Consider the following 25,492-nt stretch of genomic DNA (forward strand, 5'->3'; position numbering starts at 1 on the left):
TTTTTAGAAGTCTTTTTGTGAAAAAAATAATTCATCTCGTTAATATTATAAGCTTTATTTCGCATGTCAATAACCAACATTAATTTACTTATCACTTATTAACAATAGGCACTAGAAACTAAAAACAAAAGAAAAATAAAAGAATAAAAAAAGGTCTCACGATTTAATACTTCAAACAACAATAAAATAATTCCGAAAACAAAACTATTTACAAATGAAATTAAAGAAAAAATGTGTAATTACTCTTAGAGCTAAGAAAACCATGGATCAAAAATCTGCAAACTAACATATCTAGTAATATTGCGCTCAAATTACTAAAAACATACAATCACAAAATTGAAATACTTGAAAATTGACTTAAAAAGAGGTTTGCAACACTTACAAATACTTTGTTTATATAATTTATTTATAACTTTCTATATATTTACCAACTTGGAATGGACCGTCACACACTTGGCACTATATGGAGGGATCCTTTTTACTTCCAATACCAAACACTCATTTTTACTATATACCTATTATATCCAGTCCCAATATTCAAACCATCTGTTCAGTTGCTTACAATAGATAGGAATTTGTCAAGATTCTATCTCTTGTAAGCGAAATGACATAGACATAGGAAATTGGGAATCGCTTTTACACACGGAGGTAGGACAAAACGGAGATGCCATAAGACTAGTAGTTCATCTAGGTCAAATACTGTGGTCATGACCAAACGATCAGTTACAAGTGAACTAACGAGGCGTTCGGGTTCCTTGACAAATCTGTCGAACATTTTTGTGTTTTGAAAATGGGCGGGTTTTACGGCGTATGACGTTAGTAGCGTTCCTGGGCCCCCAAACACCCGCATGTTGTCGCGCTACTTTCTTAGGAGATTTTCCGTTATGACATCTTCGCTAGTCATTTTGTACTCCATGGATTTGATCCAATTAATGAACTCGACTTTCGCAAGGATAAGTATTTTTAAATACTAAATACTATCAGCCTTACTTATAAAAATCAACAAATCATCTTCTAAGCATTGTTTTAAGTAATTACTACTTAAAGCCTTAAGTAGTGATTAAATTATTTTGACCTATAAACGTTGCTTAAGCATGTCTTAAGTAATGAACAGATAATGACATAAAAACATACTAATTTCTCAACACTACCGGAATGTTGGTAGCTTAAAAAAATATTTGTCATCAAAACGTTGTGTAATGGCAACAATGGCATCCGTAAAATATAAAATTAAAAAGTTGAGCTGTCAATAAACCGGAAATGAAAAATCAGCTGGTAAGAATCCAGCCATTTTGATAATTAGCGGGTTAAACAAGGGTGTGAGGCTACTTAATTTGACAGCTCATTTAAGACATTGCTAAGAAAATGATTTATTTCAGCCACGTTTATAAGTAAGATTTTTTCTTAAACATCTCTTAAGTATAACTTATTATTTTATAAGTAAGGCTGTATGCGTTTAATACATCAGAATTTTTAAATCGTTGTTTTTTTTTTTAAATTGGAAGTTGTATTGCATTTAAAAGTTTAAGGCCATGGTTCCTATTTAGGCTATGTATAGACAAAAAATACATATTGAGTTTTTTTTTTTAAGTTAGTAATAAGGCCTTTTTGCCGTGTGGCCATAGAGTTTATTTTTGGAATATAATAAAACTCAATATATATTATTTTAGTAAGTTTTATCTATTTATTTATTTATAAATATATTCATCATCACCCACTTTTTATTAGTTTCTTTGTATCGTAGGCACATAATCGGTACTCAATCTTAAAACTATTTATCTACATATTTTATAATATAGTATACATAAGCAATTTTGTTTATATAAGCAAATACGAGGTAAGAGTATATAGTAGCGTTTTCAACATCGAATAAAAATTAGTCGAGTTTAAATTTAGTGTCGAATGCTTTAGTCGATTTGAAAATAGTCGACTAATTTTTAGAATTGATCGTGTAAGTCTTTTGTCTATTGTCTATGCGTAGAGGCACCGTTGTTCTAATCGTATTAAATACATCGAAAACATTTTCTTAGTTTAATCGACTAAAGGTCTACCCACATTTAATCAAGCAGAGTCAATGCGAATGGTATTAGTAATACTCTTATTACGTAGACATAAAGGCGTTTTCGTAGTTAGCCGAGTCCGCGTCGACAAATGTGGTGAGACCCTAAGTACTATTAATAATAATAAATAGTTTTGGAATCGATTTGAGCTCAGAAGACGAACTATAACTTTTCTACGGCACCAGTTGCGACGTTTTCAAACGTCTGTTTTTAATTTAAACACGGTGTTCCAGTTTTGGCAGTAAACTTACTATTTAGTGAGAAAAATCGACTAAATTGACAAAAAAAAATGCAATTAAGTATCAAAAACAGAAAAAAATACATCCAAAAAAAAACAGAAAAACGATTCATTCAAAAAAATAAAAACAAAAAAATATGATTTTTTAAATACAGATTTTAGCCGATACTAGAACACCGCAGTTCAAATTTAACAAAAAAAAATTACTCAGCGTTGATAGTAATAGTTTTTCCCTTGGGATCATCGAAGCGGTCCATGGTTCTGATGTCCAGCATCATCATGATGCCGTAGAAGGTTATAGCGAGGAGTATGAAGACCACGAACAGACCTGCCCAGATGGGGGCTGAAAAGAAGCCCACGCAGTTGAAAGCGTCTCCGAACTCCTGGGTTGTGTTGGTCTCGAAGAAGGGTTGAACCTGGGAAGAAAAAATACATAATTAATAATTATTATTTTTTGTGAAATATCCTTCCTATTATATTGTACTATACATGGCTAAGTTTAAGAAAAATGCTATAAGTTAATAGGCCAGGACAAAAAATTTAAAAAGAAAATAATTTATAGTAGGGTGAAGTTCATTGCAAAGGGAATACGACAAAAATTATACGAAAAATAATTTATGGTCGATCTGAGTTAAGGAAGCTAATTTTAAGACCCATTATATAAAACGTATGTAAACGCAAAAAAAACGATATATATTTCCAAATGTAGTGTATATTTAAGACCTTATTGTATCTGAATTCCAGAGAAAAACAATTATGGTGTGTTATGATGAGTTCCTCCGTGTTTCAGAAGGCACATTAAATTGTTGGGTACCTTGCTGTATATTGAATATCTTTATTAGTTGTTTTGACCACCTTACCAAGGGTTATTATATTCCCATGATAACTGGGTTCAGGAGATCAGCTAGTCGCACTGACTGCATCCGTTTAGACTGGAAGCTGACCCCAACAGATTTGGGAAAAGGCTAACCAGAAGATTTTCTCAACTCACCTTCAGATCTTCGAAGCTGACAGTGTAAGTCTTGGTCTCATTCCTGGTGGAGAAGGTGACGTGTTGGGCACAGCGGTAGCAGAAGCCAAGGATAGCGAACAGCTCCTCGTCAGGGTATAGAGTGTCAGTCAGATCGCCGATGGTCAGGACTACAGTGTCTGTGGATATACAAAATGGCGGAATTAGTCTCGGTTATATTAATATTATTTATAGGCTATTTATTATAATTATTTAGTTACATTGACCACAGTCAAACCACTAAAACGGGTTTGTGGGGCTTAGCTTTAGCTCTGGGCCTACTTTCATTGTTATTATAAATAGTGTCACCATTTCATTAAAGTTGTCTCAAAAGGGCTTCAGCGTGTTGGCTTCGGCCCCACGTTCGCCTCCCAAAAATCCGGGACTCTATAGTCCCGAGGTCTGGTAGAGACATACAAGATAAAAATAAAAATAAAAATAATAGTTTAGAATAGTTTAAATATTCAAGGCCGGAAAGACATAAATGTCAGTTTTCATTAAAATAATTGTTTATGTAATGTTATTGTTGTGAAAATTGAACGAGAAAATGCATAGTAAACTGTTGTTTTAAGAAAACTAATGTTTTTGCTATCAGTAGTAAATTAGGACTTTTTATTAATTGCCAAAGGTTTCCATACTCTTATCTAGAACAGCCTAAAAACCACATTTCTATTATGAATTAAAGAATTATTAATTAATTAATGAATAAAATATTTATTTAAAAAATCCAAAAAATTATCAACATCCTCCAGTATAGTGTATTTTTTCTTGTATTGTTTTGAAATTCTTTAGCCCATACAATATCTATTCTCTATACCACTCAAAAGCACCCTGTGTGTTGACCTATAAAAGTATTGGCAAATGGTTGAATGGTGACATCATAGGAGTATAATGTTATGTCATACACTAGTCAAATATCTTTGTCCCTCTTAATCACTATACAGGAAAAAACCTGGTCTATGCCCATTATTTGAAACTATTGACTTAACATGCAATGTTAGCAAGTTTAGTCATTTAATGCAGATTATTCCATTCAGGAAAAAGACATAGGAAAGTGAAAATAGTAATATGGTCCATGGATAGATGACTATCTTGTCATGAAGAGTTCTTTCATGTTTCAGAAGGCAGTATAAATTCATGATTCCCGGGTAACTGGGTTAAAGAGGTCAGATAGGCAGTCGCTCCTTGTTAAATAGTTACTCAGTTGCAACCGGTTAGACTTAAAACCAACTCCAATATAATTTGGAAAAGGCTAGCCAGATAACAAAGCTGGTAATTAGTACTCGGGCAAAAATATCATAAAATGCTGAAAAAGCCATGTAAAAGCCTGTTAGTTCTAGCATATTTGTTTTAGGCTTTAACTTGATCTTGGAAGCATGCCAAACTAATACTTGAGTACTATCAAAGAGTGTGAAGAAGGCATTGATTTTAACAGCCTTTTGTTTTACAAACATGGTCGACTTTTGCTGAAAGATTTTAATTTCTAGGTCAAATGTTGACACTTGAAAATTGAAAATATGGGCAGATTTTCTAGCTTTTGTGTATTTTTAGAAATACTTTAAGTTACATGTAATTTATATTGATATAATGTAGGTGGTTCTTTAGAAATATGTATTACTTAACTAGCTTCTACCAGTAGGTTCTCCTGCGTCTTGTGAGAACTAATAAACGCATCCAGATAAAAGTATACTCAATCGCTAAATGGGCTATCTAACACAGGAAAATTTTTGTTCTTGATATTAGCACATTCACAAAAACAAAACAAGACACACTAAAAATTTGTAAAATCACTTTGGGTATGCTGGTCATTGATTTAAAAAAAATTGTTTAGCTACGATCTTAAGTGACTAATAGTTTTTCCTATAGGCCAGATGTGGCTTGTCATAAAATAATTAAGAACTATATTCCATTTAAAATAACATTAGAAATTTAAGTGAACCTTTTTTACTGTTTGTTCAACCGATTTTGACTTCGATTGCGTTAGTAGTATGATTAATGGCGGCTGCAGTAAAAACTTGGTATTGTAAGCACTATTTTGCTTTCAATTCCGTTCTTTTGTCTACGGAATAGAAGTCAAAATCGGTTGAACAAACAGCAAAAAAGGTTTACTTAAATTTCTAATGTTATTTTAAATGGAGTTTAGGTATGAATAACATAAAAAATCTCAACTTACCAAAGAACCAGTAACCAGCCTTGGAGTTGAAGTTCAGCACGAGGGTAGTATTGTCGAAAGTGAGCGTAGCGTTCACATACGTATCATTCAATACAGAGCTCTGGGCGGTCACATCTCCCAAGGTCCTTGAATCATTACCGCTGGACAAGTGGATGCTCTTCGCGACCAAACGGAGACCGTCCACAGTGTACATGCGGGTATTACCAGCTTCGATGGCACGACGGACCCTGGATTTGGAAGACGGGATGGTCCATGACGGGTAGTTAGCGGTGTAGATACCAACTATGGGAACGTCTCCAGCCATATCCTCCACAGCCTTCTGCATGAACGCATCATGGCGGCGTAGAAGGTCAGCCCTCGATTCACCCTCGCGCGCGTCTTTCAAGTGAATGAAGACGAAACGACCAGCGTTATTCTTGCCAGGAGTCAACAGCAGCTCAGCCTCTTCACCTAATATGATGTTCTCAGAGTTGTAAGGAGACGACGTCCTGTTCAGCACCTCTAAGGCATCTTTAACAGTCGGTAAGTAAATAGCTTCCTCAATATTATCGTGCAGGTACGGGAAAGAAGTCTCACCATTGGCATTTTTCAGTGAAAAATCTTCGACAGACAAGTTTTCTTCGATGAATACGAGGGTTAGGGGGTCTTCAACTAGTATCTGCTTGAGGGTCTCCGCGAATTCGTCCGTGGAAAAAGGCGTAAACGGGTCTGATCTTACTGGAGACTTGATAGAGTCCGTCCATAGGTACACTGGGACAATCGATGCATAACAGCTAATTACACTTAGAACTAATAACGGGAACACCACACGGCAAAACGCCATATTTAAGGCTTATTGTATTGGACGTTAAACGGACTAAAAGTTAGTATTTTAGCCCAAATTTGTCATAAAAAGACGATGTTAGGGCGATGACGACTGACCATGGGTCATGTGAAAAGTGATCATATGATAACTTTGACGCCTTGTCTATGGTTAAGTAATGTTGCCAATGTATTTTTTTGAAATCCCTATATTTAGACAAATCTCCCGCTAGCTTTTCAGAACAAATCGTATGTAGAGGCTATTAAGTGGTTGATGTAAATCATTTATTTTTGTTTATTATTTTTTTAATTATTTGGATATAATATTCATACCTTTTCTCTTATAAAACGATGAAAAAGTTGATCTGTCATCCTGCATCATAATATTCTTATTCTGACATTTTACAAGTTTTCCCTTAATGATGGGTGATCGAGTAAAGAAAGTCTACAATGTCTATGATCCCATTTCATAGACACAAAAGAATAAATAAATACTTTTCGTCAAAATTAATTAGCATTTTTTTAGTTTACTGTCTACGAATAATTAGGATATTTGAGATTAAGGATAGATGAGAACAAATAAATAAGATATTAAAAGATCAAGACATTTTACCCGTTATTATCGCGTTTAAACCCGACTTAACTAACATAGACAACATGATGGGCGTACCCACGGTTGAAAAAGTTTCTTCCATGGGCGTACCAGACTTACCGGGTATAAAACCAACCCGGTATCTCCCCTCGCCACGGACGTCATACGTGCAGAAAAATAAATTTATTCTTTCGCAACCCCGCACTGGTGAAGGTTCGTCACATGCTCGTCACTCCCGCGCTTTGTCTCTTTGTGGGGCAGTGACAGTGAGATATTGACTATTTCAATCATAGTAAATTAGTAAAACCTAAAACCTCTTTACATTTAACCAAAAGCAACTTCCTATGTCAAAAATCTACTCTCTTGTCTTTTGAAACTTCCTCTATCACTTTTCTCCTTCTGTCAAAAGCTAAGAAAAGATGAATTTGTTAACTTTAATTACGTTCTTCTCCGTTTTACAAACAAGTTTTGCGGACAAAAACACAGTTCCTGTGTTCATGTTGGACTTTAATCGAGCAATGAGCCATGTACAAATAGATCCCAATCCGTTCACGAAAGTTTCAGCAGCCAGCTTGGCTCATATAGTTCACGATTCTATAAAACGGAGTGATGGCATGGTCATATTCGTCGAAGACACATTTTGCACCGAAGATATTAGCACTAAGGACAAATACGGCACACCTTACATACATTTACGCGCCGCTTTGCTCGATAAAAAAGTAAAATACTTCCCGTCCGTTATAGATCCGTTCAAAATCTTAAATAACATTTTCAAGCCTCAACAACACAACATATTTTATTTATCAAGTCAGACGAAGTTGCAAATAACGGATACGTTTGATCATATCTATATTTTCTTCCAAGATGGGGTGAATGAGACTAGGTCCCAGATTTTGAGGAGACATGATTCTATAATAAGAGAAGTGATGTTTGTCGTTCGTCAGTTGAAGAGGGGGCCAGTTGTGGCGTTTTATACGGGTAAAACGAACCCAGTGGTCGTGAAGAAGATAGAACAGGAGAAGAAGCCACAAGCTCTATCTTCAATGAAGAAAGGGGTCATGGTAGTGTCTTCTATTGGACTTTTTCGGCTTCATGGTTAGTAATATTTGGTTAAGTCTAAGACGCCCCCTAGACGGTCAATTAAACTGCGCGATATCTATCATCATCATCGAACTCCCTATGCTATTTTATAGTAGTGCCAAAACAAATAAAATATCTTCAATATTATATCATTATTTCAATATTCGTATCCCGAATATAAAATATTGCGCAATTTAATGGACCGTACAGGTTGCCCCTAAGGATTTAGAAACGAGCTATCGTTGATAGTCCTTACGTCTACGAATGCGCTAGGTCGTGTGTTTTATGTCTCCAATAACTGTTGAAATGTTGTTCGCAGGTGTGTACGCAGCCACACAAACCAGGCGCTCGGTATTTGACCAGGTACCAGGGGTATCTAAAGAGACGCGGAACGGAAAACAGGGATCATCGATAAGGATAGCCTATCCAGTGTTCGATATCGAGTTCGCTTTCACTTTTAACGAGGAAGGATGGACCTTTGGTTATTATTCTATTATTTACTAGTCGATTTCCCGCAATTTTATCCGCATTCCATGAAAAATATTGCTCGTACCTGAATAAAATATAGCCTTTGTTACTCGGGATAAGTGTAGCTTTCCAACTATGAAAGAATTTTTCAAATTGATTCAGTAGTTTCGGAACGTTTAGGCTACAATCAAAAATATATTTCCTCTATATTTTCTATACAGGTAAGTATAGATAGATAATTTGGTATTATAACATATTGCGTACCTACTCAACCGACTACCAAAAAGGAGGTCCTAAATTGGTATGTTTATATTTTATTTTCTCTTGTAGATTACGTGTCAATCTATGAAGTTGATGAAGAGGTTGGGAGGACAAACATAGGTATATGGGTGCCGTGGAACCATTCTCTTTACTGCCCGGAGCCTATACATATCATTAACCAAAGAGATTTGAGCTTTATCGTCATTACTCAGTACCAGGTAAACACATCTTTTTGTTAAATTGCGCAATTTAATTGATCGTCTATGCTACCCTTAACACTGATTTGTGTCAAATCCGACCAGGGCCCCGATTCTCCTAAGTTAATAATGTCAAAATCGAATAGAAATCGAATCGCAATATGATCGTAATAGCAGTTTTAACCATATCGGGCATTCTGCTACTAATAAAAGACCAATCGTATTCGATTGACATTTGATTGATGTGCGATTGGTCTGCTATTTTGGTGATTTTGGTCTATACGGTAGTTTGCTGTACAATCATTTTGCAATCGTAAATCATTTGCAGACAAAATGATTCATTGTTTTATTGAATGACAGAAAAGGATAAAAACGTTTATTTCAAAGAAAAAATAGCGGAATGCCACATACGCTTCAATCGTAATCGAGTCGGGATCGGATCTCAGTCGAATCGAGTCGAACGTGAATCGTATGACGTTTAAGTAAAATAAAGAGAATCGGGGCCCTGTAGTTCTCTCAAACAAACCCTCCTTGTAATATTAGCTATGTAATTTCAATATTATGTATACATACCTACTCATCTCTGCCGCATGCTATTGTCTTTCATTCGTTTTTATGTTCTTGGGCGTATTTCGCAGGTCCAACCCAAGGACGTTGGCGTACCTCTAAGCCTGGAAGACGGTACAGTATTCAGTGACCCTATCCACTGCGGCCCTTACTTTACATCGCCCATATTAGCCTGTTTGTTCGTCTCCCTTCTATGTCTAGCTATAACTTTGTATGGGATCATGACGCTCTTTGATTGCGTATCCGGAGATCGGTTTGAAGATCCCAACGCTAAGCCTCTTACGCATGAGGTTATGCATTGAACGCGAGTGATAAATAGGTAAAGATGTTATATTTCAAGAAAGTTAGGGGCTGTCTCCACGAGCGAGAGAATCGCGATGAGTCCGCCCTTATATCGTCGGATAATCTCCACGAACGAGCGATAATTCCGCCGCGTATCGTCGCGAGTCGTTACAGAATCGCGGCGACTCGTAACGGTATCGCCGCGTTTCCTTGACGTCACGTTGCGATAGAAGGAATTCAGTTACAACGTCTTTGCTTAACATGACGCTGCGTTTGACAGCGCGCGTCGCGTTGCTAGTCGCGGCGGGCTAGCGACGATGTAATGACGTTTTGCGTGCTCGTTGCCACTCGTCGCATCGCGGCGATAATATCGCCGTGTGGAGACGGTTCCATAGAGTGTATAGAAAAACGTGGCACGGCGATACTTTCGCTCGTGGAGACAGCGCCTAAGTAAGCTATACTGTATTGTATTGAGCATGTACCTACATTAATACACCCAAGTTTGGCCCATCCGCTTTCGTGGGTAAAACATTTGAAATAGCTTAGGTTCGTTAATTAGGTTCCTTTGTAAGATTTGTCATTTTATGTTAATAAATAAATACTTCTTAAGCAAATGGTCTCTTTTTCTGATAGGAGCAATTTGAAGTTCTCTGGATCTAGTATGACCTTGTCCAGAAGCGAATTCGTCGCGAAACGTTTCGCGCGCTATTGAGATACTAGGCACACACGCATCGCGTGAATTCAAAATACGCGCGTAAATCGCGTGCATAACGCCAGACCCTCGACTCGCGCGTATTGAATCCTTTCTGGACAAGCCCTAAGCCTATTTAAAAAAAAACCTTTCCAATAGGAAGCCACGTTATTTACGTAAAGCCAAGTGTTTGTTCACTTGAACGTGTCAATCTCAGGAACCGCTAAACCGATTATAATATTATAACCGACGGACTAAAGGAGAATTTATCAAAGAGAGTAGTGCTATCCAGGTGCACGGAATAGTTCTCAACAGACGCAGGCTAACTAGTCTAAAATAAAACACAAAATTAACTCTTAGCTGTGTATTTGGTAAAGCTGAACTACCTACATATCAAACTATGTAGAAATTATAAAATAATAACATTAATAAGAACAAAATTGGCCCGATGTGACAACTCCGAAACAAATTGTAATGGTACCGAAGGTTTTGTGCAATTGACAGCTGTCAGTTTGACATCTGTCAACCGCACGAAAAACGGTCGGCGTATATGTATTTACATTTTTCCTATATTGTATTCTAAATCTATATTTATTTTAACATTTGAGAAGTGTGTAGTTTTCTTCGTCATGTCGGGGGCACATTTTTCTAGTGTATTTTAAACTTAAATGCAATTTCACTCCAAAGATCTTGACAAAATGTGCGCAAGACATTCGTTTATATTCAGCGTTCTTTTTCAAAAATATTGTATTTAACATACGCCACTTGAACTTTGTTATAAAATTGAAATAATGACAAATGATGAAGTCACTCAAATACTATTCTTGATGAGGAAAAAATAATATATTGTTTTTGTAATTATAAATGTGCTTAAAATCTTTGTATTTTTTCAAGTAGCGTATGCTAAACATATTTTATAATAACAGTCGTTAAACAATGACAGACTTGCAAACTTTATTCGTATTTCCTACGACATTTTCTGAATTAACAATCATCGGAATTCAGGATCAAACCGGATTTAGGCGGAGTAATTCAGTTTACGCTTTCGTTACCTGAAAAAGATTGGAAAAATTTTGATAGGAACGACAGTAAGTCTAAGGAAGGATGATCAATAATTCAAAAAAATTTGGATTTCAATTAAAATTATAATTTAATAAAAATAGAGGCTGCAAGTCTCATTTAACACTAAAACCACCAGCCGGTACACTAAATAACAATTTAATATTAATTTCTAACGTCTAAATTAAAAATGGCGACTAACGTGTGATTGAAAATGCGATATCTAAAACTACTGGAATTTTATGTAGTTTTATTTAACGTATTTTCTTTGAAAATGGTGTTTTTAACGCGGTATCATGACAAAATAATATATTTTATCATTTTGTAGCGTTATGGATATTACAAAGGGCCCAATATGGTGAAAATATACTTTAAATTATTATATTATACTCATCCAGTGAGTCTTCAAGGCTTCCTTGTAAAACACTGGTACTCAGTTGCGTCTAGCTAGACTGTAAGCCGACTTTATAGGCGGCTAGGCAAATGAAGATAGGTTCGAAATTCTACCAAATTGGGCCACAGTATAAGTTACCATTTTGTATGGAATACTACATTGAGAATGCAAAAATAGGTATATCCTATTTGCAAATGAATTGATGAGGATGAAATTCATACATACATACATACTTATTCAATTTTATAAAGTTGTTAAATTTGGTCAGAGTTGAGACAAGGTCGACAATTTTTCGCAAATTATTTAAATAATATCATAAATAAATACAAATATTGCACATTTCAAGTTTTATTGTCTTTTCAGAATAAGCTAGGCTATAAGCTTAATTTTTTTAAACTAAAATATGTTTTATAGACATATAAATACGGAGTTTCGTAATGCAGTTGTTGTCGACCCGGTCTAAAATCCTACCAATTCTAACGAGAATTCCTACCGAAACGTTCTTCTAAATCAGGCATACAATTTGAGAGAAAGTATAAAGTGATATTCCGAACTGAATCGCCCAATCACAGACCGACTTTATCACGCGAACATCACCAATACATTATATCAGCCAATAACAGACCGGCTTTACGACGGACCAGAGAGACCCCGTTAGCCAATCAGAGACCGGCTTTATAACGCGACACCACCCAGGCATCGAATTGACCAATCACAGCCCAGCTTTATCACGCGACATCAATACATAACATCTGTCTTTTACTCCTTTTGTGACATACCAAGGCTTATTGGTGATGAAAAAGGTCAGTTTATCACTCTATACTCTACTCAGACATACATACATAAAGTAGCATTGTTAGGTGCAAAAACCAATTGAGAAAATACCCTTTTGTTCTAGTTACAAAAATAACGTGTGTAGTGTGGAATTTAAGTCCAAGATTCCTTGAATGAGTTTCCTAACACATAAAATTATAGGCTTATATTCAGCAGTGAAAAATACAGCTCATCACATAACTTTACCGCTCTGAAATCAGCCATTAGCAAACTTCACAGCGGTAAACTTATATTAGGAACAAATTCCTTGAAGATTTGCACATAACAATGTATCGTTCAAACCATTCGGCTAGACATTTCTGTACAGCAACACGAGTAAGTCCTCGGTACTAGTTTCCGTTGCTTATAGTTTAGTTCTTCTCTTCTTTCTTCTCTTGGGTTGGCTGTTCAGCTTGAGACTGCTGTTGTTGACCTTCGCGTTCCGCTGCCATCTGTGAAATAGACAAAAGTTTTAATTTACATAGTAATATTAAAACACCTTTATATCAGTCGAGCTTGAGATCTCTCTCCGGTGGTGTCCAATTGCCGTCTCATCGCGCTATGACAGTGAAGGAATAGTGAGTCCACCTGTGTCCAAGCAAATGCTTGTGCACTATAATATGTCCTGCGCAGTTGGCTGATCTCCTTATATGAGAACAGCTGCCGTGGCCGACTATCGGCTGAGAGGACATAATTATGTACGCGAAACTTTATATGTATGTATGTACCTTCTTTCACGCATAAGCAATATATGTATTTTAATAAAACTTGGCAGTAATATAGCTTATACATCAATAATTATTTAGCATTTTTTATCCATGTATGGGAAGTAGTTCTTGGGACAAGTAAACTTTGTAGCACTCGTGTGCCCTGGCGCCTCGAGTGAGAGAGATGCGCTAGAATTTGTAGAGTGCATTCATATAGCACACTTGCTTGACCAACTCGCTTTTTTAACGGCGAGCTGGCTCAAAAGGGTGCATTCATTAGGCCTTAGTCATTGAAAATAGAATGAATACTTGTATGTTCTTTCCACAGATAAACAAAGAATCTATACCAATATTAGAAAGCTGAAGAATTTGTTGCTCTCGGAAACTACGGTAGGATTTGAAAAAATATTGCCCATTTCTCGAGAAAGAAAGTAGCTAACTAAAGTGTAGTGCACAGTACATTGTACAGAATGTAGTATTAGGGTTTCAATATTTCTTAGTTATTTACTGTATTTTAGATGCAACGGAATGTCTTTTGCGTACAATAGGAATTATATTGAGTTGCTTAATCGCAATAATAAGACTTCAATGAAACTGTGTCCAGCGACTTTTACAAAGTAACTTCAAGAGTTCTTTAGTTAGGCTAGCCGCTGATTGCAACTTTTCGTCACCGTAACTTTTTGTCACTTAGTCAAGTGCAATGAAAACTATACTGAGTGCGCTCATTATGGTGACTTGACAATATGGTGACAAATAGTTGTAGCAGCAGGCAATGCCGGAGTGACGTGACTGTCACTCGCGTACACGTACGTACATTACAATGGGAGTCCGCTCACTGGTGACTTTTTGTCACACAGCCGGCATACAAAAATGAACGCGATTTGTCACCCAAGAACAGATTCAGTGAGCGCATCGTGGGTGACGCAGGTGACAGTGACAAAAAGTCACGGTGACGAAAAGTTGCAATCAGCGGCGGGCCTTACCTCCGAGTTCTCAAGGTGTCCTCAGAGTTCTTTAATGATTATTGACACAAACAGTGTATCTACGGTATAAAACCACGTACCTTCTTGTAAGCCTGCTCGAAGAGCTTGAGGCTGGCCTGCTGCAGCGTGCTGGTGGCGGTGCGGATCTCCTCGGGGTCGGCGGTGTCCTTCTTGGCGAGGAGCTCGCGGAGCTTGGCGATCTCTTCACGGAGCTTGTCGCACTGGGGGATAAGAGGTGACAGAATGTTAGTATGACGGCCCAAGGAGAGGAATGGAAGAATGGTCTTATATGTAGGAAATTACTATCCACTTAAGGCAAGTATCATGAATCATGATTGGACACTTGACTAAATATATGTTTATTTGATTGGGACAAAAACAATTGCATAATTACATGTATGAAGAAAAAAAATTATAAATAAGTACAAACATAGTCTAAATTAACAATGTAGGTCTAATTTCTCTCATTTAATTAATTAAGATTGTATTTTAGCGATAAAAGAAAATAGTCATTTTCTATAAAATTTGTATGAAAGTGGAACTGAACTAAAAACTATGACATCACTGATTTTTCACATCAAGATGAATGAATGAAAGAGACAGATGACTATTCAAATGGAGTATCTATGGAGTGTCTATCCAATTATAGTCAAAGTAATGTCTAAAGTTAAAGTAACGGTCAAATTCAATTTTTCTATTAGTTTTGCTGTCAGTTTAGCCTTGAAAAAACGGATTTGACCGTTACTTTTACTTTAGACATTACTTTAACTGTAACTTTTGATGAAGAAACTGGCCGTAAGTCTACAGTAATATGCCCTCACCTCGTCCTGCGGCAACTGGCTCTTGTACTCGTCCATCTTGGTCTCGGTGTCGTGCAGAACGCCCTCGGCCTGGTTGGACACTTCCACTCGCTCGCGTCTCTGCTTGTCCGTGGCGGCGAACTGTTCGGCTGCCTTCACCATGTTCTCGATCTCGTCCTTGGAGAGTCCGCCAGAAGATTGGATTACGACTGTTGACGAACAAATTTTAGTTAAAAAATATATTCAAACAACCACGATATAGTTATGACTGACCTACATCTGCGCAGAAGTAATTTATTGGGTCCCTTTCGTGGTATGAAGTGAGGCGCGGGGGCGGGCTAAAGCGGTGATTGGCCCGCAGTGCATCGCGTCATAGCCGTCACTCAGGATTGGTTCTTTGCTAATAAAACACTTCTGCGCAGATGTAGGTCAGAGCTCAAGATTCGTGCCGATAACTATAACTTCCTCATTTTTGAGATAAAAATTCATCTTTTTATGTTTTGTTCTTATTCTCCATTTAGCGCATAGTAAACGCATGTATTTATGAGATCATTACGCATGGATGTGAAAAAAAATATATAGGTAGGCAGGCAGGAAAAATACAATTTCACATAGAAGAAATAATGAAAAATATGATTCACATACAAGTAAAACGACGCAAACAAATAGAAGATAGGATGAAGAAGAATATAGGATGATCATTCGAAAAAATTTAGTACAAAATCGTGTTTTTTGGAGATTGCTAAGAGAAACTGATATCTACATATATTTGTACAGAAATAAATGAAGTATTTAAATAGAAAATAATGTGCCGCGGTTTCTAGGAAAGCAGCGCGCATGTTGCACACAACTAGCTGGTACCGCGACTGCTCTCGCACCGCTGCAAACGTGTTCCGCGCACTAGCACGGACACTGATCGACGGTGCTTACATATGCATACGTACTAATTTATCAATGTTTTTTTTTAAATTCTGTTATAAGTACAAAAAATCTTGACTTAGTATGTATCTCGCCAAACATGATGGCGACTATCACCTAACTTCAGAGCACAAGCTTTTTTCTACCAGCTGGTGCCTAAAACGGTGAGATACCCGAGAGCTTCAAAATGAGTTAAAAATGGACGAATAAAAATATCAAATTGATGGCTTAAGGGTCAAAGTCTACGCAACCACGAAGACATCGGAGAACTACAAAATGGTCGAAAAATACCTCAAATTGCTATCTTTAAATAAATAAGTAAAATAAATAATGTCTGGACACATTTTCACACACGGTCGGTTAGCCCCATGGTAAGTTATTGCTTAACTTGTGTTATGGGTGCTAACACAACTGATAAACTACATATAGCTACGTATATACATATTGTAACACCCAGACCACGGCCAACAAACATGCTCATCACACACATGTCGACCGAACCGGGAATCGAACCCGGGACCTCAGGTTCGGCAGTCCGGCATGGTCTAGCCTATAATGTCCAACTGCTGCGCAAAGGCCTCCCCATCTCGCTTCCACACTTCCCGATCCTTCGACCGAGTCGAAGAATAAGAAAATCTTAGAGAGACAAAATTATACAACTCACTCTGTTGTTCCTTGCCGGTGCCCTTGTCGCGAGCAGACACGTGGACGATGCCGTTGGCGTCGATATCGAACGTCACCTCAATCTGAGGCACTCCTCGCGGCGCGGGCGGGATGCCCACCAGGGAGAACTGACCCAGGAGTTTGTTGTCGGCAGCCATTTCACGTTCGCCTTGGTGGACTTTGATTTCGACTTGGGTTTGGCCGTCAGCAGCTGGGGATTAGAAAGTTATGTTAAGTTATTTAGGACTAGAAAAATATCTTATACTATACTCAATTTAAGTAGTTATCTAAAGGTACTTCGTTATCTCGATGGGACTTAACAAAAATAAATATTAAAGAAACTATAAATATTTAAAACAATGATTCAAAAATAGTGGGTCATGGTTCTCATCTATACTAATATTATAAAGCTGAAGAGTTTGTTTGTTTGTTTGAACGCGCTAATCTCAGGAACTACTGGTCCGATTTGATAATTTCTTTCAGTGTTAGATAGCCCATTTATCGAGGAAGGCTATGGGCTACTTTTTATCCCGGTACGGGAAGTAGTTCCCGCGGGATGCGGATGAAACCGCTGACAGAAGCTAGTTTAGTATATCTCTAGTAATCGCAATGGGTTGATGATAGTCAGCAAGTCTGACAACTTGCTTTACAAAAGAATGTCAGATTAACTTTGTTGAGATCATAGGTATACGTAGTTTCTCCGTGTTATATTTACCTCCGTATATATATTTTATTCAAACAGCTGACAACCAGATCCCATACCATGACAACCAGACAGTTACTCAATTCATCATCTGCCTAGCCTTTTCCCAACTATGATAGGGTCGGCTTCAAGTCGAGTACCAGTGTTTTACAAGGAGCGACTGTCTATCTGATCTCCTCAACCCAGTTACCCCTAGGTAAGACTGGTGTCAGACTTAGTGGCTTCTGACTCCCCCAAAATGTTCAATTATGGTGCAAAAAAGGCTCACCAGTAGAGAACACCTGACTCTTCTTGGTAGGAATAGTAGTGTTCCTCGTGATGAGCTTAGTAAACACTCCTCCGAGGGTCTCAATACCCAGAGACAGCGGTGTGACGTCGAGCAGCAGGATATCAAGCCACATTCATGCTCATCACCTTCCTCTCAACATGATCATCATACCATGACAACCAGACAGTTACTCAATTCATCATCTGCCTAGCCTTTTCCCAACTATGTTGGTGCCAGCTTCCAGTCTAACCGGATGCAGCTGAGTACCAGTGCTTTACCTCCTAAACCCAGTTACCCGGACAACCCGATACCCCTTGGTAAAACTGGTGACAGAGTCACTGGCTTCTGACTACCCATACTAACTGCCAAAGATGGTAAAAAAACACTAACCGGTAGAGAACACCTGGCTCTTCTTCGTAGGGATAGTAGTGTTCCTAGTGATGAGCTTAGTAAACACTCCTCCGAGGGTCTCAATACCCAGGGACAGTGGTGTGACGTCAAGCAGCAGGATATCAAGCCACATTCATACTCATCACCTTCCTCTCAACATGATCCTCATACCATGACAACCGGACAGTACCTCAATTCATCATCTCCCAACTATGTTAGGGTCGGCTTCTAGTCTAACCGGATGCAGCTGAGTACCAGTGTTTTACAAGGAGCGACTGCCTAACCAACCTCTTTGACCTAGTTACCCAGGCAACCTAATACCCCTTGGTGAGACTGGTGTCAGACTTACTGGCTTCCGACTACCCCAAAGATGTTCAATTATGGTACAAAAAAGGCTCACCAGTAGAGAACACCTGGCTCTTCTTGGTAGGGATAGTAGTGTTCCTCGTGATGAGCTTAGTAAACACTCCTCCGAGGGTCTCAATACCCAGAGACAGTGGTGTGACGTCGAGCAGCAGGATATCAAGCCACATTCATACTCATCACCTTCCTCACAACATGATCCTCATACCATGACAACCGGACAGTGCCTTATTCATCATCTTCCGAGCCTTTTCCCAATCATGTTAGGGTCGGCATCTAGTCTAATCGGATGCAGCTGAGTACCAGTGTGCCACAAGGAGCGACTGCCTATCTGACCTCCTCAACCCAGTTACCCCTAGGTAAGACTGGTGCCAGACTTAGTGGCTTCTGACTACCCCAAAGATGTTCAATGATGGTACAAAAAGAGACTCACCGGTAGAGAACACCTGACTCTTCTTGGTAGGGATAGTAGTGTTCCTCGTGATGAGCTTAGTAAACACTCCTCCGAGGGTCTCAATACCCAGAGACAGTGGTGTGACGTCGAGCAGCAGGATATCAAGCCACATTCATACTCATCACCTTCCTCACAACATGAACCTCATACAAAGACAACCAGTGCCTTATTCATCATCTCCCGAGCCTTTTCCCAACTATGTTAGGGTCGGCTTCTAGTCAAACCGGATGCAGCTGAGTACCAGTGTTTTACAAGGAGCGACTGCCTAACCAACCTCTTTGACCCAGTTACCCAGGCAACCCAATACCCCTGGGTGAGACTGATTTCAAACTTACTGGCGTCTCACTACCCGTAACGACTGCCAAGGATGTTCAATGACAGCTGAGACCTACAGTTTATTGTGCTCCGAAACACGGTAAAATCAGTATATTTTAGGATCCCTAGGTGAGACATGTGTCACTTACTGGCTTCTGACTAGCCCAAAGATGTTCAATTATGGTACAAAAAAGACTTACCAGTAGAGAACACCTGGCTCTTCTTTGTAGGGATAGTAGTATTCCTCGTGATGAGCTTAGTAAACACTCCTCCGAGGGTCTCGATACCCAGAGACAGTGGTGTGACGTCGAGCAGCAGGATATCAAGCCACATTCATACTCATCACCTTCCTCACAACATGAACCTCATACAAAGACAACCAGTGCCTTATTCATCATCTCCCGAGCCTTTTCCCAACTATGTTAGGGTCGGCTTCTAGTCTAACCGGATGCAGCTGAGTACCAGTGCTTTACCTCCTAAACCCAGTTAAACACCTGATATCCTGGATATATATGGACAACCTGATACCCCTTGGTAAGACTGGTGTCAGACTTACTGGCTTCTGACTATCCGTAACAACCTACAGTTTAATGTGCCATCCGAAACACAGTCATTGGTGTGCAAGATATAACTTACCGGTAGAGAACACCTTATCTGACCTCCTCAACCCAGTTACCCCTAGGTAAGACTGGTGTCAGACTTAGTGGCTTCTGCCTACCCCAGAGATGTTCAATTATGGTACAAAAAACACTCACCGGTAGAGAACACCTGACTCTTCTTCGTAGGTATAGTAGTGTTCCTCGTGATGAGCTTAGTAAACACTCCTCCGAGGGTCTCAATACCCAGAGACAGCGGTGTGACGTCGAGCAGCAGGATATCCGTCACGTCACCCGCTAGGACTCCGCCCTGGACGGCGGCGCCGACTGCGACGGCCTCGTCGGGGTTGACGGCGCGAGAGGGGGCGCGGCCGAAGATTTCCTGGACTGTTGATTGTACCTGGGAAGATAGTTGGAGTTTTAGTTGGATGGTGCAAGATTGATTACGTAATTTTTTATCATTAACTTATTATCACAATCTTTACATTTTAAAATATTCAGCTAAACATTTTTTCCACATCGTGTAAGTCGGTGTAAGTCTTTAATATCTTATCGGCGTTATCTTATATATAAAAATGAATTGCTGTTCGTTAGTCTCACTAAAACTCGAGAATAGCTGGACCGAATTGGTTAATTTTGGTTTTAAAATGTTTGTAGAGGTCCGGGGAAGTTTGCTGGGTCAACTAGTATTGACTAAAAAAATTGGTTTTCAAGCGAGAGTGTTAGGTATTTGTAACAAACAAAACATCCGAATTGAGAACCTTCTTTTTAGAAAGATGGTTAATTAATTAGTCTCCTAAATTATTCACCAACAATAATAGAGATATAAAGTGCATATAACATTCGTGTATTTTTTTTTGGAAAACAATTAGGACTCAAGAAATTAAAACGAAGATGGACTTATTTCTTTCAACTAGGCTATGCTAATATTATCTAGCTAGTACAAAATTACTATCATTACAAGCCTACAATATATTTTGTATATAAAATTGTCTGTGAGCGTATAACCCGGCCGCATACAGACACGGCCGGGGAATATAACCCCAGTTCACTCTGGCACCTGTCCGTAGGACTGCCTAGACAGACATTGGCGACTGACATCGGCTTGTGCTGTTAGGTGCGTACTTTTGCCTATTTAGATAAATGTTTTTAAAGAACCTGCCCACTGCTGAGGATTTTAGGTTCTTGTCTAAATTCTAAAGCAGATAACTCTAATTGCGCGATGTAGGATAGTGACATTTTAAGTTTTCGTTTGTTTCATAGATGGCGTTGTTGTACCTACAATTGATGTCCTCCTAGCCGATTATCGGCTACGGCGGCTGTTCTCATGTAAGGAGATTAGCCAGCTGCGCAGGACATATTATAGTGCACAAGCATTTGCGCAGACACAGGTGCACTCACTATTCTTTAACTCTCATAGCGCGATGGGACGGCAATCCGACACGACCGGAGAGAGATCAGGCGCAGGACCGACATTTACGTGCTCTCCGATGCACGGGTGTATCAATCACCAGCTTCCAGGCTCCGGGCTGCTTTGTGAAAGTCTTCTAAAACCCACAAAGCGATTTCGGCCCGACTCGGGAATCGAACCCGAGACCTCGTGCTCAGCAGCCGCACTTGCGACAGCTAGACCAACGAGGCAAAACCTACAATTAGAGACGTGAAGACTTTTGAACTCGTTAAGATCAGGAACTAATGGACCGATTTGAAGTATTGTTGTAGAGTTAGATAGCCCATTTATCAAGGACGGCTGTGGACTACTTTTTATTGGTGTTCGCGGAATATTTCACTCGGTACGCGGGCGAAAGTAATGACGGTATCTAATCTTCTTTTATGAGGGTTATTTAGAATAATCCTTCTTGAGGTGGGATATCCTCCCTTCTCGCTGTGGCTGCAGCAAGAATGAGTAACAGATTGACCCACTTTTGTTCCTCCTAGAGACCTTTGCGAACATTGAACAGCCTCATAGCCCATTTTAAACACCCCTGCAGTCTTGATCAAACTGATCATCATGATATAGTTACCTTAGGCATCCTAGTCATGCCTCCGACGAGCAGCACCTCGCCGATGTCTGAGCGCTGCACCTCGGCGTCCTGCAGCGCGCGCTGGCACGGCGCCACCGTGCGCTTGATCAGATCACCTACTAAAGACTCCAGCTTCGAACGGCTCATCTACAAGGAAAAAACATAATTTTTTTAGTTTGTAGGGTGAAAAACATCAAAATCAAAAATAGTTTATTCAAACTTGGCTGCAAAACAACACTTTGTATGTCAGAAATTTACAAAAGACAGCCCCCAAAACGCCCACCCCTCACCACTTCCTATTTTTTTTGCTGGGAAGAAGAAGTGGTGGAACAGACTCCCCAGGAACAGCCTCAGCATCAACATCTGCGTGGCTAACCCACAAGCTCTTTTATTTAATAATATTTTAACCAAACTTAAAAAAACCTGCGGAATTTTAGTAGCTTTTGCTCTTATTTCAGTATTTTATTTACTTTTCATCTAGAGTTTTAAGGGATAACTTTAGCAGTACTAATTCGATAGCTTTAATTTTTTTAAAGTTCTATATTTTTTGGGCTACATTATGGTAAAGGACCATGGGCAAAAATGTATGAAGCCTGGGCTCAACCACCAACAGAGATGAGACCACTTTGAATATACTTGTAAAGCACTAAATATAAAGATTTTAACTAATTTTTGCGAAGAATCCATGGGGTTATTTTGCTATAAATATTTTTCTCCAACCATAAATAAACTAATATTCTGCAAAAAGTAGTGCTGTTATGGCATTGTAGGTTTTGTTATTGAACACCTTTAACTAGTTTTAATTCCAGGTTTAATGTATACATAAAAAATAAAAATAAATAACTGTTAGCAGCTGCAGTTAAAATTATTTTTGTAAACATTTCAATCAATAATAATGTCGTCTAAATATCCTGCCGGTGGATTAAATTGTGTGTGCCTGCCTAACCCTAGATATCATATTATTGAAATGATATGAGCACAACTTCCTACAGTGTGTCTACCTGTTAGACACGAGCAGTAATACTGAGCGATGGCATCTCGACCAATTTCGTTTCTGCTAACCAGAATGTATACGTAATATGTACGTGCACGAACATGTATTGACTGTATCCTTCTTCTTAATAGCCACACATTTTGGTGATGGATATTGCAATTATCAATCAAAAAGTTCCAATTGTCGTTACCCATCAGAATATGTTCTTGGCAAACTCTGAAAAGCAAAAAAAAACTATTCTTAGGTGCATCGGCCTAGATGTCAGTGTCTAATGGATGTTCCTGAGTTTATACGCCACCGACTTCTATGCCGATGCATCTAAGAATAGTTTTTTTTGCTTTTCAGTGTTTTTGGGAGTCGGTTTTATTTGTTAGTAAAAAGTTTTTTATTATTTTTGGCTTTTCAGTGACGAGCATAGTTGTCACTATCCGCATTTGTGGAAAGTTCCCATCAATACGAATAATATAAGCCCAAACACGAGGTAGTTTAATATGTAAGTTGTCGAGTTCCCTCGACCTTCTCCAGTCTCCATCATCAGGTCAGCTCCAAACCTTATCTGTTGCATAGTGTTATCAGAAGTACACCTCACTGTCAAGTTTTTAACCTATGCACGCCTACAATTTTCGAAAGTTGCCCTCGATTTCTCAGGGGTTCCATCATCAGATCCTGACCTGGTGATTATGAGGTAGTCCCATAATCCTAGCATAATCAAATCCTGCGAATTAGGTTTTATTTCAGGAACAACCAAGCGCACTACGACTCCTAACAATTGTCCTTTTCTACAAAACCTATTTAGGTGTATATCTTTTTTTTGCCATGGAATTGAAGGTAGTGCCCATAGTAACAATTTTAGTACAAACAAAAACCTTCACAACGGCATATGCTACAACTCTGTTGGACAATGAGCCCAACTTGACTCATGGTCCTTTGGAGTAAATTAAATATATATATATTTGTCTAATATTAGGGGAATAAGTAAGTATTATTTGTATCGGAAAACTTTAAAATTCTACGCATTGTGAAAGCAAAAGTAATTGACGTCCAACTTTCGATTGCCAAATTCAGTCGTAAAATTAGCATGGCAAAGGGCCAGAATATTAGTTTATTTCAATTTAGAAAGTCATGTACGCAATGAACTTTCACCAAAGAACCAAGAGTTGTTTTCAATATCTTGGACATGAATTACTGAATAAAAGTGAAAATCGCCTCTGATCAAGCATGGTTTTTAAAGCTCATTCTTTCTCTGTATGATAAGCGGCAGAAGCCCGTAGTTGGGCATTAAATAGGTCAATTTTTTCTATTTATTTTTTAGCAATGGAATGCGCCATGTATGTCGATATTTTTATAGTTAGTTGAAGAGGTATCCACAACATAACTATCGCAACTCTTTCTACTGCTATCATACACACAAAGTCATGTCCAAAAGTTTTACGTGTGTGTGTGTCCATGTTTGTACGAGTGTGTCTGTTTCATTGCAGTCCCAGAAAAATGAACATAGTTTTTTGTCAAAAAGATTTTATCCAGTTTCTTCTTTGATATCCAATGAGAAAATGAGTTCAAAATAATACGGCGCTTTTTCTAAAGTGTGTCTCGTCTCCCTATACGTGACTACTATAAGTCAATCCTTCTTACCTTCAAGTTCATGTGCTTAGGTCCGGAAGCGTCCATGGTGAGGTACGGTAAGTTGATGTCGGTCTGCAGGGACCCGGAGAGCTCGATCTTGGCCTTCTCAGCGGCTTCCTTCAGGCGCTGCATCGCCATCGCGTCTTTACGGATGTCAATGCCTTGCTGTTGAGAGAAGTAATGTGATTAGAATATGGTTTTTATAAGTTGTATGGAATATCATCTAAAAGAATTAAGCTGTATCATACATTAAAACTTCCGTTATTAGAAGGTTAATATTATTTGCGACTTATGTTCCTAAAACGATTCTTTGCTACCACAAAAACATTGATTACCAAAGCGAGGTTGGACGGAAATTCAAACCTCATTGTAGTAAAAATTATAGTTTAATCGACTCAATATGTAATCGAATGTGCGTCAAATTAGCCCTTAGAAGTTTCGAGTTTAATTTTGAAAAAAAAAAAAATGTAAAATAATGTGCCGCGGTTTCTAGGAAAGCAGCGCGCATGGAGCACACAACTAGCTGGTACCGCGACTGTTCTCGCACCGCTGCAAACGTGTTCCGCGCACTAGCACGGACACTGATCGACGGTGCTTACATATTGACCCAATTAGATCGAAAACATAAACTTCAGTTTTCTTTAAAATGTTTTATACTTTGAAAAGAATGGGAAAATTCATAGTAAAACAATCGTTTTAAGAGAAAATACAGTTTTTTCTTCGTAAGGTGAATTGCTTTAACTGGTAGTGGGAAATCCAAACATTAACAGCCTGACAGCAGAAACTTAAACATCTGTTGAACACTTGTCTAAAAAAGTGTGGCTGCAAAACGGACTTTATTTCAACGTCATAATCTGACATTTGTTTAGACAAGTGTTCAACAGACGTTTAAAATTGTATGTTGTCAGTGTCATCATCATCATCTCAGCCATAGGACGTCCACTCCTGAACATAGGCCTCCCCCTTTGATCAGTGTACTTTGGGCCAATTTAGTAAAAATATTTTT

General features: G+C 38.5%; 3 protein-coding genes across 3 annotated transcripts in view; 1 reads left to right on the top strand and 2 right to left on the bottom strand.

Annotated features, from left to right (window-relative positions):
* Positions 1-149: 149 nt before the first annotated feature.
* Positions 150-6,459, bottom strand: Vhaac45 (Vacuolar H[+] ATPase AC45 accessory subunit). The gene is made up of 3 exons (XM_049848219.2): positions 5,481-6,459; positions 3,290-3,447; positions 150-2,714 (listed from the first exon to the last, which is right to left on the bottom strand). The coding sequence occupies exons 1-3, from the start codon at positions 6,301-6,303 to the stop codon at positions 2,502-2,504; spliced, it is 1,194 nt and encodes a 397-aa protein (XP_049704176.2). The 5' UTR covers positions 6,304-6,459; the 3' UTR covers positions 150-2,501.
* Positions 6,460-7,237: 778 nt separating this feature from the next.
* Positions 7,238-10,314, top strand: LOC110382556 (uncharacterized). The gene is made up of 4 exons (XM_021343187.3): positions 7,238-7,968; positions 8,273-8,434; positions 8,752-8,900; positions 9,518-10,314. The coding sequence occupies exons 1-4, from the start codon at positions 7,293-7,295 to the stop codon at positions 9,746-9,748; spliced, it is 1,218 nt and encodes a 405-aa protein (XP_021198862.1). The 5' UTR covers positions 7,238-7,292; the 3' UTR covers positions 9,749-10,314.
* Positions 10,315-10,768: 454 nt separating this feature from the next.
* LOC110382555 (heat shock 70 kDa protein cognate 5) overlaps positions 10,769-25,492 on the bottom strand; it is a 28,218-nt gene continuing 13,494 nt past the window's right edge. The window contains exons 8-14 of the mRNA XM_064043115.1: positions 24,496-24,651; positions 21,870-22,016; positions 20,005-20,245; positions 16,758-16,967; positions 15,197-15,384; positions 14,456-14,596; positions 10,769-13,137 (exon numbers count right to left, since the gene is read on the bottom strand). Coding sequence (XP_063899185.1) covers positions 13,057-13,137; positions 14,456-14,596; positions 15,197-15,384; positions 16,758-16,967; positions 20,005-20,245; positions 21,870-22,016; positions 24,496-24,651 — 1,164 coding nt within the window. The 3' untranslated portion in view covers positions 10,769-13,056. The remainder of the gene's footprint in view (positions 13,138-14,455; positions 14,597-15,196; positions 15,385-16,757; positions 16,968-20,004; positions 20,246-21,869; positions 22,017-24,495; positions 24,652-25,492) is intronic.

Source organism: Helicoverpa armigera, chromosome 30 (assembly GCF_030705265.1).
Source record: "Helicoverpa armigera isolate CAAS_96S chromosome 30, ASM3070526v1, whole genome shotgun sequence".
NCBI classification, from domain to species: domain Eukaryota; kingdom Metazoa; phylum Arthropoda; class Insecta; order Lepidoptera; family Noctuidae; genus Helicoverpa; species Helicoverpa armigera.